The sequence below is a fragment of the Cucurbitaria berberidis genome (assembly GCF_010015615.1).
Source record: "Cucurbitaria berberidis CBS 394.84 unplaced genomic scaffold K460scaffold_7, whole genome shotgun sequence".
In the NCBI taxonomy this organism is placed as follows: Eukaryota; Fungi; Ascomycota; class Dothideomycetes; order Pleosporales; family Cucurbitariaceae; genus Cucurbitaria; species Cucurbitaria berberidis.
The window spans coordinates 650,886-665,910 of record NW_024468941.1 but is presented as its reverse complement, the minus strand read 5'-3'; the positions used below and the strand labels follow the sequence as shown (position 1 = coordinate 665,910).

Below are 15,025 nucleotides of genomic sequence, written 5' to 3'. Positions count from 1 at the left end.
AGCTGATCCCGCCCCGCGCGTGGCTGTCCTGCAGCTCAGCCTGGCAGCATAAATTGCCTTCAATCGCGACTGCCGTCTCGCACTTCTCAGCCTTCCTCGCTCTTCACACAAACTGTTTTGCAACCTGCTACTCAACCTCGAATATCGGGACGAAGCGACAATGGGTCGTTGTGATGTCTGCCGCGAAAGAGTTATACTGCCTCTCGACCGGTCTAAAAAAACACTCCTTCGTATATGGTCGTCCGGTGCAGAGTTGATCAGCCTTGCCCGATCAGGCTGCGATTTCTGCACACTGTTCTGGCAGCATCTTTCCTGCCAGCCCATGGAGAAGTTGCAAGTGGATAAGAACGAGATATACCTATATTTTGGGAGTAAAATTCATTTCGAACTTCGGATTAACAGCTACTGCCTTCTTATTTTAATAGACAACGTTCCTGAACTCAGAGATTTCACTCAGGAATGCGCTAGCAATGATCCGCTTGTTCAAGCCGGAGCTTTGTTAAGAGAATGTCTTTCAAGTCACAGCGATTGCAACGATAGGGTGGCCATTGAGGAGGATCAGTCAGTTTCACGCCTTGCTCTTCCACGCCGGCTGTTGGACGTCTCTCGCGGTTCGACCATCTCCGTGGTGGATGTGCAGGATTGCATTTCTCTGGGCCTTGCGAGTACTGCTGAGTTCTCACAGTATTGTACCCTAAGCTATCGTTGGGGCTCCGCGGTTCATAGCTGCATCTTGAGCGAGCCGTTTACTGGACATAAGGACTTCTCTTTTGAGGCAATGCCTCAAACATTCAAAGACGCTATCATAACTGCACGCGCGCTGAGTGCCCGCTTCCTCTGGATCGACGCCTTGTGTATTGTTCAGTCAAGTGCATATGGGGATGATACGGACTGGAGCGAAGAAGGGCCCCGTATGGGTGTCATATATCAAGGTGCACTATTTACGATTGCGGCTACCTGTGCTGAAAGCACTAACGATGGCTTCCTTTCAAAGGTCGGAACTGAGCTCGTATTGGCAAAACCATGTGAGATTCCTCAGCACTCGATGACTGAGCAAGTGCTATCGTGTTTTCTCAATATAGCGGAACCAAGTCTGTATAGTTTTGTTAGCAAATCCGAACTGAACAGCCGCGGTTGGGTACAACAGGAGCGAGTTCTCTCACGAAGACTACTCCACTTTACAAAGCAAGGGGTTTTCAGGGAATGCTATCAAAGTCCAGTACACAGCTCCTACGGCAAAGTCGGAAAAGATTATACACAGCTTCAAATGGTCCGAGCTACACGAAGTGCGAAAGAAATGGACCTGCAAAGTTGGTTATATTTCCTCCAACAATACTCAAAATCAAATTTTACGAATTCGGAAGACCGACTGATCGCACTGTCTTCAGTTGTAAGGACTTTACATACTACAAATCACGGCGAAGAATATTATGCGGGATTGTGGAGCCAGTATTTGGTTCCAAGCTTATTGTGGTACTGTCCGCATCCGCTAGTGGGCTCATGCGCCGTGCGTTTGGCTGTGGCTCCATCGTGGAGCTGGGCATCAGTGACCCGAGAAATAGACCACAGCACTCAACTTTGGGGTGGAAGACACAAGAGGCTAGTTGAAATCCTCGGTGTTAGTACACTGCCTGTTCTCTCCGACAATCCATATGGAAACGTAAAAGAAGGAAAACTGAAACTGCGTGGAGAACTTATCAGTCTGTCTTTGCCACTAATACGTGATGAATTGTCACTTCTGTGCTGGGACATGCCTCACGAAACATCGAAAGTCGAACAGTTATACATGGTGCTTCCAGTTATGGCAGAAGATTGGGGCTTTGCTCGTATGGTTAATTATCACGCAATAATCCTTGAACCCCTTTCGGCACGAGCCGGCAGCAACTCTGACGGTCACATAGACAGCACGTATCGTAGGATCGGGATTTTTCTGTACAGGAAAGCCGATGGTTGGACTAAATGGAAATCAAAACGCAGAAAGCATCGGCGTAAGGTTGAGCGGGATATGAGGACTATCACAATTGTTTGATACCTTATCGCAAGGTACTTCATCTTGACAAGCTACCTTCGCGTAGCAAGGCTAGGTATGGTTATTATTGTTATAATTCTGACTGATTTTCTTGTCCGTCTGGTCGCTTATGAATGAATTGTGAGATCGACTATGCGTAATTCCACCTACATACGCTATACAAGTTCCCAATGTGCAAGGCAAGGGGAACTCGCACTATGTGTCACTATATATCGGTAGGAAACGGGCTCAGTATCTATTACCGGGCAAACACTTTGCTTGATCAAATCGGCAAGAACGTCCAAGGTCGCTCAAACTGCTATACTAGACCGGCAAGACCTGCGCTAAGTGTGCTTGCACGATGCGATCGCTCTTGTCGTCATTATGTGTGGCTGATCGGCCTATCCCATCAAAGCCTCCAACTTATCTCGTATATGACCGACGGCCAGATCCACCACTCTAATATCCTAACTTCTCCGCATTGGCTCATGAACCAACGGCGATTCTATCCTTCTCAAAAGAGCCAACGGTGACTCCATGTTTCGCAATGTCTATCTCATTCAATCCTACACATTTGGAACACTTCAAACTCAACAAATGGATGCTTTTCAATCACATTACCACTCTGTCGGTCTCCGTAGGCAAAATTATGCTAGTAAAATGTTCTTTAATGACAGCAGTTCGCGCTTCAAGAAGAGGGAACAGTGTTACTTGCAATTATCGGCAATAGTCTCTTTTTACTTTGTGCGTCATTAGTGATGACCACTAGCGCTAAGACATAGCTTGCTATAGGTGTCAAACGAGGATGACGAGACAAGTTTAAGCTAAACCGCAGTAACAACGGAAGGCGTTTGTGGCTTACACTCGAGCTTCTGGGACCGGGAGAAACCCTTAGGGCATTTATGGGGACGCAATCACCGCTGGGTCTGCGAAGAGAAAATGAAGAAATACGAACTGACTTCCCAAGCTTTGATTCGAAGATAAGTATAATGGGACAAGTAGGCGGTTTGATAATGGTCATGATTGAGGTTTCTCGCAAAGAGCTTTTACAAAGCCGTTAATCCCACCGAACGGTACGCATCCACATGGCAGCTAATCATTCGGTGGGCATCGTGGGCGAACTCGCTACGAGGATGATGCACGACGAAGTGCCGCGCACTGTTAGTAGAGCGGCACGCAAGCTTCCAAGAGCAACCTTATTATAGCATTTTACCTAAAAAGTGCGGGCGGCGCCTTCGCCGAAGCTTCAGAAAGCGGCTACTTTACCTTTTAAACTAATAATATCTGAACTTTAGCTGGTTCCTTCCGGCTCAATGTCTGGTGTTGACATTTTATGGTCCTGGGTGAGGGTTATAAGTCCCAACAACCTAACCTGTTCGACCTACTACCGGTGTCTCAACAGTATTTGACCTGTCTGTCATAGCTCCTTGTGGAGATGGCTCGGCAGGTACTCCTCTTGGTGACATACAATATGAAAAGAGTCATAATGGTGAGTGTCATACCCATGACTATTCAAGACTCAATCTTACCCTTAGTCTAATACAACTCATTCACTAGTCATTCCGTACCTCTATAAATACTGTGAGGTTTCAAAGTTTTGTTTTACAACATACCCCGAAGACTGAATACAAGTCCACTCTTCTTGTTAACGGCAATTCCAAAACTCTATTCAACTACACACAATGGCGCAAAATAAAGAGGCCTGGAAGGATGCAAGGCGTGTCTGGGATAGTCGAGCCACCACTGTTGGCGATACAATCGATGTGAGTGTTCCCGACGTGCACACTGTCGCCATTACTGATACACATTTTGAAGGACTCGCAATACTACGAAGCGACTGCTTCTGGATTGTATGTCCGACGGCTTCTCAACCCCGGCCTATATGCCCCTTGTACAGGCGGCATCCTAGTAAAGACCTATGAAGACGAGATAGCCGACATCGTAAGGAAAATCATGTCCCCGCCCACAGAGTGTTACAGTGATGATGGCCAGAGTGTGGGCCTTACAAAGGTCTGGGTAGTTGGCGTTGCTGGCAAGGAGCGCTTCGAGAGCTTGGGAGACAGTCATGAACTTTGTCTCAACGACGATCTTAGCAACTTCGGTGGCAAATATGGGTTGCCCAAGATGATACTACGTTGGTTGAGATCTAATAAAGAAAATTTGCTGTTAGATGCAAGTGTTTTTCGTCAGGCACAGGCGAACATACTCTAGTAAGTGCTATACCTGAAGTTTATTTTTAGGGTAATGTTGATGGACTAACAAATTTTAGATACTCTATGGTTGTACACTTTGGGCAATGTGTCATGTCTTACATGAAGAGCAAGGCCTAGCGAGACCAGATATTATGTTAGGGGACCTATGTATAATAGAAATTGACCAAAACTCGGCGGAAATATTTATTATAAAAAATGCGATTGAGACCAAGTCATGTCCACTATATCTGATTGTACTGCACTGCAATCAACCCCAGGTAACGGAAGGAACATGCAAGAATAATTGAAGACATAGCAGGCATTTAAGTAGCTTTCTAGTTACGATCAATCTAGGAAACCTAAATTAAACGCAAGATTGCGAAGTTATTCATCCAATCTATCAACAAAAATGAACCCCGTTAATAGGGCAGAGGTCGCTAGTTAAAGCAATCAAACCCAGCGCCTAAGAGTGCATCCCCCAGCATTCGCGAAATCGCAAGCTTCAGTCTGAATGTATAACAGCTTAGAAATGGTGCAGTTACGACACGGATATACCCCGCGGGGTCAGTGTCATAATCAGGGCTACCCCACCCACTACCTCAGCATGCTAAGGCTTGCTGCTGTGTCACCTAGCGCAATTAGACGTTACAAATTAGGTCTTATGTTCGCCTGCAGAGCGGCCAATCTGCTTCCGGCTGCTCTTTTACACTGCGATGCCTATCAATGACCCCATCACCGGTGAATCGGCCACCCGCCGTACTAAAGATTGAAACCTATGACATCTTCAGGCAGCACATGCACCCGAAGAGAACCAAATATGGTCTCCATATGCATCTCCACTCTAGGTAGTAGCCTTGGCACCTATGAGCTGGCACCTATGAGCTGGCACCAGGTCGCTAGGCTACAAACTTGCTAACCACTAAAACGTGGTCGCGATCCTCCTTTACATCAAGCGCCAAGGAAGCGCTAAACCTTTCGTTTGACCGGTTGATAAAACTGTGTGAATCTTTATAATTCTCTTCTCTCTCATCATACGACTAAACATTGTAATCACAGCCAGGTATGTAAAAGCGCAGCCGACCTTCCACCTCAAGCCATCTGTGGACACTGCAGGCCTGGATCTACTTTACAAAGCTATCAATTTTTGGGCTGTTTTATTACCTGACTCTGATTTTCATTCCGATCGAGCAGCGGACGTCAACATGTTCTATGAGCCACTCGAAGATAACGACATACGGGTCCTACAATTCGAAAACCACTGGCATCCAGAGACATCATCAAAGGCTCTACGGCTGTTGATAAAGACCGTTTCGCTTGATAAATTAAGCTTCCCACAACCGGAGCTGGATGTGTTCACTCAAGAGCTCAAATCACGCTGTTCATCTCCCGGTCGCGATCGGTTGTCACCAGCACTGGTCAATCATCGACCTCAGCCAAACTCACGCTTTGAATGGGGCGAATATGAAGCGGTATCATACTGCTGGGGTGACAGAAGACATATGACATTTGTTTGGCTCAATGGTGTTCGGAAAGAAATTTCTTGTGATCTAGACATAGCCCTACGGGCTTTACATCGCTTGCCAGAAACTCGACTTGGGATGAATTATTGGATTGATGCGCTTTGTATAAATCAAGATGATGTCGAGGAAAGGAATCATCAGGTCAAACGTATAATGCACATATATTGGGCAGCAAGAGCTATCGTAGTATGGTTGGGTCCAGAAACGGAAGAAGATACTAGAGCAATCACGGCAATGAAAGGAACCCGCAAAGATATATCCCAAAATGGCCGACTTTTTCGACCGCCAGGTTTTGCCGCGAAGGACTGGAGAGCGCTTTGTGCATTCTTGAGCAAACCGTACTGGAACCGTTTGTGGATAATTCAAGAGCTTACAGCAAACCATTATTCTACTCTCTTCCTATGCGGAGCCAAGACATTGACCAGAGAGATGATCAAATTAGCTGCCGAATGTTGTCAAAAATTGCTACGAGAAGACCGACCATTTACCCACAACACTCATTTCGATGCTTGGTCCATTTCGACTCGCGTATACCGATTAGTTGAATTGAAACCTAATCTGCCCCGAAATAAGATGCTAAAGAAAGTACTGAATCTCTCTCGCGAAGCGCTCGCGTCAAACGAGAAGGACAAAGTGTATGGAATTCTTGGATTGTTGCCCGACTCTATCTCCTCGCAGATCATTCCAGACTACAGTAACAATACTTCGGTGCAGCAAGCTTTTACAGCACTAACCGTGGCCGTTATTAAAACAACGGGCCTTGAGCAAATCATATATGGCTCTAGGTCTTCTACATTAAGTTGGCCATCATGGATTTCAGATTTGCGACTGCCATTCTCACGCAAGCATGTTCAGTATCTACGTCAATGCCAAGCAAGTAAAGATTATAGCGCAGATTATCACTTTCTGGATGAAGAGAGCCCGCTAAACACCCGGCTTTGCGTCAAGGGAATCCGAATAGACCTTGTCGATGGTATCATGGCTTCTCAATCTCTTGGTGACCAACCAATCTACCCAAATCGCAGTTCCACTCGTTACAATGGGGATGTAAGTCGACTATTAGCACAAACAATGGTAATGAACCATCCAAAAACATTTCAGAATCCAGTTCTTATGAAAACGCCCTGGGTTGTTGAGGGCGCTGGGTCTATGTCTGGAAATGTGCCAAGTATATACTTCCTGGATTTCCATCGATTCAGGGTTATCAATGAGAGTTTCCCCATCAACGGTAAACCCTTCAGAGATTACTTTCCGATTAAGCGAAACATACTCAAAGGAAGGAGTAAGATTTCAAAACATTTGACTCTAGCGGTTGTCTCCCTAAGAGGACGGAAACTGGTAACAACAGATACCGGATACATATGTCTTGTACCTGATATTGTACAGGAAGGGGACGTTTTAGTTCTGATCCTCGGATGTAACTTTCCGATTCTGCTTAGGTTATATGGGAGCGTGTACCGGATCTTGGGAGAGTGCTATGTTCATGGGCTGATGAATGGGGAAATCTTCCATGCACAAAAGGAAGAGGGCTTGCAGTATGAAGACTTTATTCTCGCTTAATGACTAGGTAAGACAAAAAGTGGAGAAGTTTTACTCTTTAACATACTAATATTGAAGATCCCCGAAACTTGTGGATCACTTCCTGCGCTGACACTATGTCTTAAAATTGAACATGCTGTCTATAGACAACGGTATTGCTATTTGTGCCGCCAGTGTCAGCCTCAGCGCTGTACCCGCGCTATACGTTTGCGACGTGTCTACACTGACTTCCAATCAGCTGGAAGGACAAAATGAGAAGACTGAAGGGGACTCTTCTGTCCCTGAAATACTACATGAGCTGCCAGGAGATGAGGCTTGGACGATGACAGGCAGTCCAGTCAGTAACAGGTTTTCAGAGCTTGACTCACTTCGAACCGTGTCAGAACTTGAGTCAACCTAGACTAATCGTGAGCGTTGGTCTGTCATCAGTCCAATGACCTTAAGTCCAACAAGTCTTTCAGGGTTCGTGGACAGCAATATGTCTCCTCAATTAACACATCCACAAGCTTCTGTATTGCCTGCAAAGACAGAGCTCGACTCGCTTAAGATTACTCCAGGAGGTGATCAAATTTGAACCCGCTAAATTAGGAAAGCACTACCGTCGTCACTTGACTTTGCACACTTGGTACAGCAGGGGCCGCGACTGATGATAGCACTGACAGGAGCATAGGGCGACAGCAGCAAAACTATCATCAGTCAACGCAACGTGTTTGGTTGTTACACGTCATCCAGTCTAGTCAGATCACAAGCAGTCTTAATTGAGAGCGCCCAAATCTGCTCTTCAGAACTTGTTTATACCTCCAAGTTCACCATCAGAACATATAACTCCCATCGAGACAGCTGAAAGCACACCGAATATGAGGGAGATCATCACTGTTACAGCCTCAGTCAGTAACCCGACGCCTGACGTGCCCCCAGATATCCTTCCATGTACGTCTCTGACTATCCTTCCATCGCCAACTGAGACGGTGGAAGCGCAACCAGGACTTCCAGAAGGTTTCATTCATGCTTCCTCAGCGCCTGGGTACACCATTCTCGGCGTCTCGATAGTTTTCATATTAGTTTTGTCCGGCTCCTTAGCTGGGTACTTGTGGAAGAAGTGGAAGCAAAGAGTCCGTAGACATGAAGACTGATTTTGCAGAATTAAAAGATGATGGGGCGATATGAAAGGGAAGACAAATTATGTGCATGAGTTAGATAGGGATATAATGAAGGGTTGTTCACTTCGAACAAACGAGTGCTGCGTAAATCAATTGTTATAGAATTTTCGTGCATTACAAAGATACCGAGTAGAAGTCGTTTAGCATGTCGGTTTGACATATTCTTTTCTTTTTACGATTGAGAGGTATCTACGAGCCCTGCTAAGAGTTACCTGGACTAACAACCACTCACCATCGCCAACGAATCATGGTTGTCATTTCACTAATGACCCCAAACGCCTTTCGCTTCCACATTTCCATCTAGCCCGTGCTAGCCTCATGCTCCTACAAACTCCTACATCATTTCCACCTCCCATCCCTACCCAACCCCATCATCCCATCAAGATGAACCCAGAGCATACCCCATCTCCGTCCCTAACAAACCTTCCTATCCCATCCCAGCCAAATGCACATCGCACAAGCCACCTAGCGCTAGAAAGATTTCCGACCATCTCCACCTCGCCGGAACCAACAACGGATATCTCAACAATATCATGGATCTTATTCTCAACACCATCTACCTCAGCATTCACCGAGATAGAAACAGCCACGCTCACCGGCGCACCAGATGGACCCGTGTTCTCGTCTGACCCGCTTCCCCCCACACGTACTGCTATTGCAACTACAACTACAACAAGGAGACCAACGCTAACGCAGATACTAACTTCTATCTTCCTATCCTCCACAGTACAGCCCTCACATACTCCTACTTCGACACCCTCACAGTCCTTCTCTTCCGCGCCACCGTCCTCTCAGTCTTCGTCTACTAGTAGCCCACGACTTAGCGCTACGGCTATCATCGCACTCGGTACTACTGTGGGGGTGTTAGTTTACCTTGCGCTCATGGCCGCGATATATGCGGTGTGGAGAAAAGGGTATTCTCGGAGGAAGGCGAGAGTGAAGGGTTGATCAGGATATCCCTAGGAAGAGACTGGAAATTGGGGCAGAGAATTGATCTGAAAAGTAAGATAGAGAAGGGGGGGTATTTGTAAGGTTAGGGTGGAATAGGAAGTGCGAAAGGAGGGGAAGGGGGGAAGTAGTGCAAATATGAACTAGATCCCCCTATTGTACTCTAGATAAAGCACTTAAACACATTATATGGGTTTGGGAACGAGCACCTAAATAATTTGGTCCTGGAGCGATTAATAAGCTACTTTTCAGATATCTACCCATGCATTAAGCACACGGCAGGTGCGGCAGGAAAGAAAGCGAAAGCTATGCAAACGTGTACGAACATCAAGCATGACCTGAATAGCAAAAAGACTCGTCATTACAGGCATCGGGAACTAAACGCATTACAACCAACTGGACACAGAAGAATAAAAGCTGTCTTGCAAACCAACGACTTGCAAGCGAACAAATAACTTCCTCAAACACTCCCAGCAACCACACCAGCCCGTGGGATATGCGGCCTCGTAGCGGCAACCTTCTCTTCCAAGTCCGGCAGCGAGAACCTCGGCCTGCGATACGTGTACCCTACAAATGCACCCTTTTTCCGGATCTCCAAAACAGTTCGGCCAACCAGCGGATCACGGAGCAGCTTGTCGCGCGGCCTCTTCTTTTCCTTCTTGCGTCGTCTCATCTTCTGGAATGATTTGCAAATTTGCTCGTAAGGAGGGGTAGGCATACCGGTACCGTCCATTTTGGGGCCAGGCGAAGCGGTCGGCGTCGCTTCTTCGTTGCTGAGTACATCTGCCGCGCCGGGCACAGCTAGACATTCTACTTGCGCGGCTTCATAGCTTGATGAGTCTAGGTGGTCTGTTTCACTCAAGATCTCGGCCTCATCGTCGAAGTACTTGGTGATGACCTGACCGCCGTGAACGCGGGGCACAAATGGCGGCCGTGTCATGTGCAATGTTGACCATTGGATGTTTCGGAAGAAGGGGTGCGCTTTGATGTCTTCGGCGTCGTTCGGAAACACAATGTGACCTGTGCTGTTGAGATTTCGCATGCGGCGGCTGCCTACAGCATTGTCGCGCAAAACCCAGTCGTTTTCGCGATACCGGTTCGCAGATAACCGATCTTGCCGCTCTTCTAAAAGCCTCATCATAAGATCGATGGCGTTTCGCGAGACTGGCATAAGTGGCACGCGATCAATGTTAGGACGAGCATAACGCTGCTCGGGTGGGAATCGCAGCCAGCGCCGATGATCCTGCAATGTATTAGCTTAGGCAATTACAATGCTAACTTGACTAACAAGTATCCGCGCTTTCGTAGCTTGCCGATTGTCGCAAAAGAAGGGCGTACATCCGTAAAGGCACTGAGCGTTGGTTAGACCGAAGCATAGTAAACATGGTTTATGACGGCTAACCTCGTATAATATGATACCAATGCTCCACCAGTCGCATCGACCATCATAGCTCTCGCCTCTGATGACCTCTGGCGCCATGTACTGACTTGTGCCTACGACACTCTTGGCGAATTGACGCCTTTGTGTGCGATTCAGCCAATCGATGATGGGTCCGTTAGCTGCATCCTTCTTCCCTTCGTAACGCCCACGTGTCGTTGTGCTGCCATTAATGAGATCCAAAGTCCTTCGAGCACTTTGCCGCTCCTTCTCTTCTTCAACATCTTGTGCATCGCCTTGGACATGCAGGTCCAAATCACGGAGTAGATTGTACCGCTGCTCGTTGTAGTATGTCTGATTGTGCGCCCAGTGACCGTCAAAGGCGAGGCCAAAATCCGAGATTTTGAGGTGACCGGAAGCGGCAATCAGGAAGTTGTCGGGCTTGATATCGCGATGGATCCAGTTCATTTTGTGTGCCTCTTCGATGCAAAGTACCATCTCAGCGATATACCACTTGGCGACGTTCTCATCTAAGATGTCCTCTCGGAGGAGCAAGCCAAGAAAGTCTCCCCCAATCATGTATTCCATGACAAGGTACAGGTTGTTATTGTCTTGGAATGCAGCCACCAGTGGCACAACCCATTGCGAATTCTCTGATGCGACTAAGAAGTCCCTCTCTGCTCGTAGATGCCCTTCTTGGCTGTTGCGGAGCATGTCAGACTTTCTAATTACCTTCATTGCGAAGACCTGTTTCGCTTTCCGGGCTGGTGCCGACGAATTCGCACTGCCTGGAGTTAATGAGCGGTCAAGATACTCAACATGACAGTCGCTGCCTCGAATGCTGCCTGTGTGGTTGCTTTTCTCTCGAACGAGGCGGACCACTCCGAAGCTGCCTTTGCCCAAGACTCTGACGATGTCATAGTTTGAGACATGCACTCCCTTCATCGTCTGCCGGGCCAAGGTTTTTGACTTCATTACGCGCGTCTGGCGGAGATGGTAACTCTCGGCGAGATACTATTCGCGCCGTTTCAGATGACGTTGGTCGTTGGGTAAAGCCAGAGCAAAGAGCTTGTGCTCTACTTTGCGGCGACGCATAGAACGTGGTGAAACTTTGGTCGCAAGGAGCTGATTGAAATGCGACTCGAAGAATACCTTGGCTGCAGCAGCTCTCTCGATGGTGGCGACAGAGGGCTCAGATAGTCGAGGTGCATCTTGACGAGGAAAGACAAGAAAATGAGGGGGCATCTGCTCAGTAGCTGGCTCACATAGCGGAGGAGAACAGCCTGTAGAGATGTGGCGAGATTCATTGTGCACTCGATGTGTTGTCTCGGCGGATATGGGCGCACCTGAAGATAGAAGCGAGGTGGGTACGGTCGACTGACTTAACGGAGCGTTACTGCTACCTAGAAAGCTCGATGGAAGAGACGATACATCCGACATGGGAGGCTGCGGTGACGTGACTGTCACAGCAGGTTGCTCACTAGGGTGCCGTTCAAAGTCTCCCGATCGGATCGTTGGCCGGGAGCTTTTCTTAGGCCTGTGTATGACTGTAGCGTTGTGTAGGAGAGCGTTTGAGAACTTGGATGTCAGCTGTCGGGATAGTCCAGGTGTTGATCGGCTTCTATGCAAAGCCGTGGGGAGAGGGCTTCGGCTGCTGAGGATTGGCTCCGACTCTCCGTCGAAATTGGTAAGCTGTAGAGAGGACGAGCCTCTTTGATGTAGAGTGAGACCCGGTAGGACAGCGGAAATACTAGGTAGGCTAGGACAGTGTAGGGTGCTTTCAGTATAGGTATCGGAGGTTGTGGCAGTTGCGGCGCGTTGCGTGCTCTCTGATGCTCTCAAAGCTGAGCCACTGTCACCAGATGCAGCGTGTCTGGATCCTGGGGTGGAATCTGTGAACACTATTAGCGTGAGCTATACGACCAGTGAGACGGGAATATGGCAGACTTTTGCCATTGCGGAAGATTGAGAAGATCTTGATGCTCCCCCGGCGAAGGGTCTTGAAGGTCCGGCTGGCTGGTAGACTGGTGCGCACTTGAGGCTTTGCGGACGCATTGAGTAGGTGTTCCGTAGACTTCTCAATGAGGCGAACCTTGTCCTTGTCACGGGAGGCCAACGCGGGGTTGTGGATATCTCTCCTCTTCCGCGTGGGGACAAGAGACATCATGATGGCGGCTCAGGCAGCTCGGCGTATCGATATTACGACCGGAATGGGTAACAATACTGGTTAGACCATGCGGTGGTGGAACAATGGAGTGAAGAAGCAGGAAAAGAGTGGACATGGCGAAAGGACAGGAAACAGCGTAGCCCAACGGAGAAGGAGCCATTGCTCGCGTGAGGTAAGAACGCGACAACCAGTAGATGTAAAGTACGACTTGAAAGAGCGTTCTGTCCCTAGAGAGATGAATTGAATCCGAATACCTAACTGGCAGCTGATAGTGGTTGACCAGTGTATTACATTGCTTGCATCGAAAGAGTCATGTTGGTGTAGGCTAGAGCATGCACTGTTATGTCGACAGCCACGTTCAACAACTAGAGGGTTCTGCAACGGCCTTAGCTAAGGTGTACAGATCAATCAGGAGCAATAATTGAGGTTCCCATTGCGACATTCGTAAAGTGATCTCCGCCAGTAGCGTCTCTACCAACCGGAGAGCATCGGAAGCTGCCAGCGCACTCGTGACGAAGGTCGTGTTTCATTAGGCCGCGTGATCTAGTAAAGTTCACCGTGATTTGCCCCCGCCCGTGTAGGTCTGTATAGACGAAACTTTGCGACTGTAGTTCCTATTAAGATGCTTGAATTACTTTTAGTTACCTACCTGCCTTTCCTCAGCATCTCACACTGTCTTCGAGCATTTGACGTGTGAAGGTGTCATACCTTCAAGGTTGTATCCTGTGAGCCCCGCCTTCCTCGGCTGTGGCGTCCGTTATCGCTTATCGCGGCATCCAGCGTTCTCTCCAGCACGTCACCTGCTCCTCCTCCAAGTCGTGTCGCGACGCGATTCCTCAAAGGGAGGGTCATCCCTCTGCCTGCGGGGCCCTATAGAAGCTCTTCTATATACAGACGCTGTTCTTGCACTCCTGGAGAGTTGCTTTCTCTACTCATACTAACCTCGCGGTGATTGAGACCAAGCGGAGTGCTGCGGAGCTCTGAGACCTTGACCATTGTCTCGACTTCCGCAAACAGACGGTTCGCAACATCGCGTACTGGCGTACTGGTAGAAGGACCGACCTGATTCGGATTATATCTCCAAGGTTGGAACTGCCACTTACTGAGCGGGTTTCGGAAACGCAGACTGTGCTTCTATCCCTTCCCATACCAGTGGAAGACATCCATCTATAACCACTCAGTCTCATAAGATCAAACCAAAAACAAGGAGAAGACATGCCGAACTCACCAACGACACCCTTCCCTCTCTATCTCCTCCCCAGCATCCCATTCCGCCGGCGTCGAAGCTCCGCAATATCCACATCAACAGCATCCACCGCCTCGCCATCCGCTTCCCCGCCACAGCCGACCTCGTTCCTCTCCAACAACCCAACCTCGCATCTCCGCTGCCAGAAATGCCTCACAGACCTGATCCCCACATCCTCAATCATAAGCAAAGGCTTCACCGGCCGCCACGGCCGCGCCTACCTCGTTGCGCCACCACCACCATCCACCATCCTCGCAGGCGGCGCGCTGGCCGCACCGCAGTGGACAAAAGACGACCTGCCAAACACGCTCACGCACAAACCTGCGCCGCGCCAACTAGTCACAGGCGCACACACGGTGTCTGATATTAGTTGCCGGAGCTGCGGCGTCGTGTTGGGCTGGAAGTACGTCGAAGCCGAGGAAGACAGCCAGAAGTACAAGGTTGGGAAATTCATACTGGAAACGAAGAGGGTGGTCAAGGGCGCTGAGTGGGAGTCCAGGGACCTTGTACCGCAGGAGGAAGAGGGACAGCAGGGCAGGGCAGTAGAGGACAAGGAGGACGAGGATATCCAGTTTGATTCGCAGGACGAAGAGGAGTGCGAGGACCTTTTTAGCGGGATTTGGAGCCCCCAGCTCGCCAGGCGGAGGAGGAAGAATCGCGCTTTTGGAAGAGGCGGATAAAGAGTGCGTTTGATGAACAGCAATGGCAGATACCCCCTACACTTGATTACGATTTACGATATCCCCTCCTTTAGATACCCCCCGACATTCCCTTGGTAGGAAGTTGGATGCGCAGGAAAGGCGCATGGCACCGGCGTACCGGCTTGTTTGATTCATAGTATCATACGTAGTAATAATAATCTATCAT

The 15,025-nt window shown here is 48.6% G+C and overlaps 5 protein-coding genes across 5 annotated transcripts; 3 read left to right on the top strand and 2 right to left on the bottom strand.

The window, feature by feature from the left end:
- Positions 1-160: 160 nt before the first annotated feature.
- K460DRAFT_360019 (HET-domain-containing protein) lies at positions 161-2,029 on the top strand (the record flags this gene model as incomplete). The annotated part of the gene is made up of 1 exon (XM_040932240.1): positions 161-2,029. The coding sequence occupies one exon, from the start codon at positions 161-163 to the stop codon at positions 2,027-2,029; it is 1,869 nt and encodes a 622-aa protein (XP_040782889.1).
- Positions 2,030-5,402: 3,373 nt separating this feature from the next.
- Positions 5,403-7,280, top strand: K460DRAFT_297130 (uncharacterized protein; the record flags this gene model as incomplete). The annotated part of the gene is made up of 1 exon (XM_040929683.1): positions 5,403-7,280. The coding sequence occupies one exon, from the start codon at positions 5,403-5,405 to the stop codon at positions 7,278-7,280; it is 1,878 nt and encodes a 625-aa protein (XP_040782888.1).
- Positions 7,281-9,827: 2,547 nt separating this feature from the next.
- On the bottom strand, positions 9,828-11,690 carry K460DRAFT_296173 (Serine/threonine-protein kinase-like protein cbk1; the record flags this gene model as incomplete). Its single annotated transcript, XM_040929617.1, has 3 exons — positions 9,828-10,610; positions 10,656-10,718; positions 10,770-11,690. The coding sequence occupies 3 exons, from the start codon at positions 11,688-11,690 to the stop codon at positions 9,828-9,830; spliced, it is 1,767 nt and encodes a 588-aa protein (XP_040782887.1).
- A 69-nt stretch (positions 11,691-11,759) lies between these two features.
- Positions 11,760-12,912, bottom strand: K460DRAFT_297172 (uncharacterized protein; the record flags this gene model as incomplete). Its single annotated transcript, XM_040929688.1, has 2 exons — positions 11,760-12,637; positions 12,693-12,912. 2 exons carry the CDS (start codon positions 12,910-12,912, stop codon positions 11,760-11,762), a joined length of 1,098 nt encoding a protein of 365 aa, XP_040782886.1.
- Positions 12,913-14,133: 1,221 nt separating this feature from the next.
- Positions 14,134-14,826, top strand: K460DRAFT_258925 (yippee-domain-containing protein; the record flags this gene model as incomplete). Its single annotated transcript, XM_040927443.1, has 1 exon — positions 14,134-14,826. A coding segment is annotated over one exon (693 nt), but the record flags the coding sequence as incomplete, so codon positions are not given.
- Between the last annotated feature and the right edge of the window lie 199 nt (positions 14,827-15,025).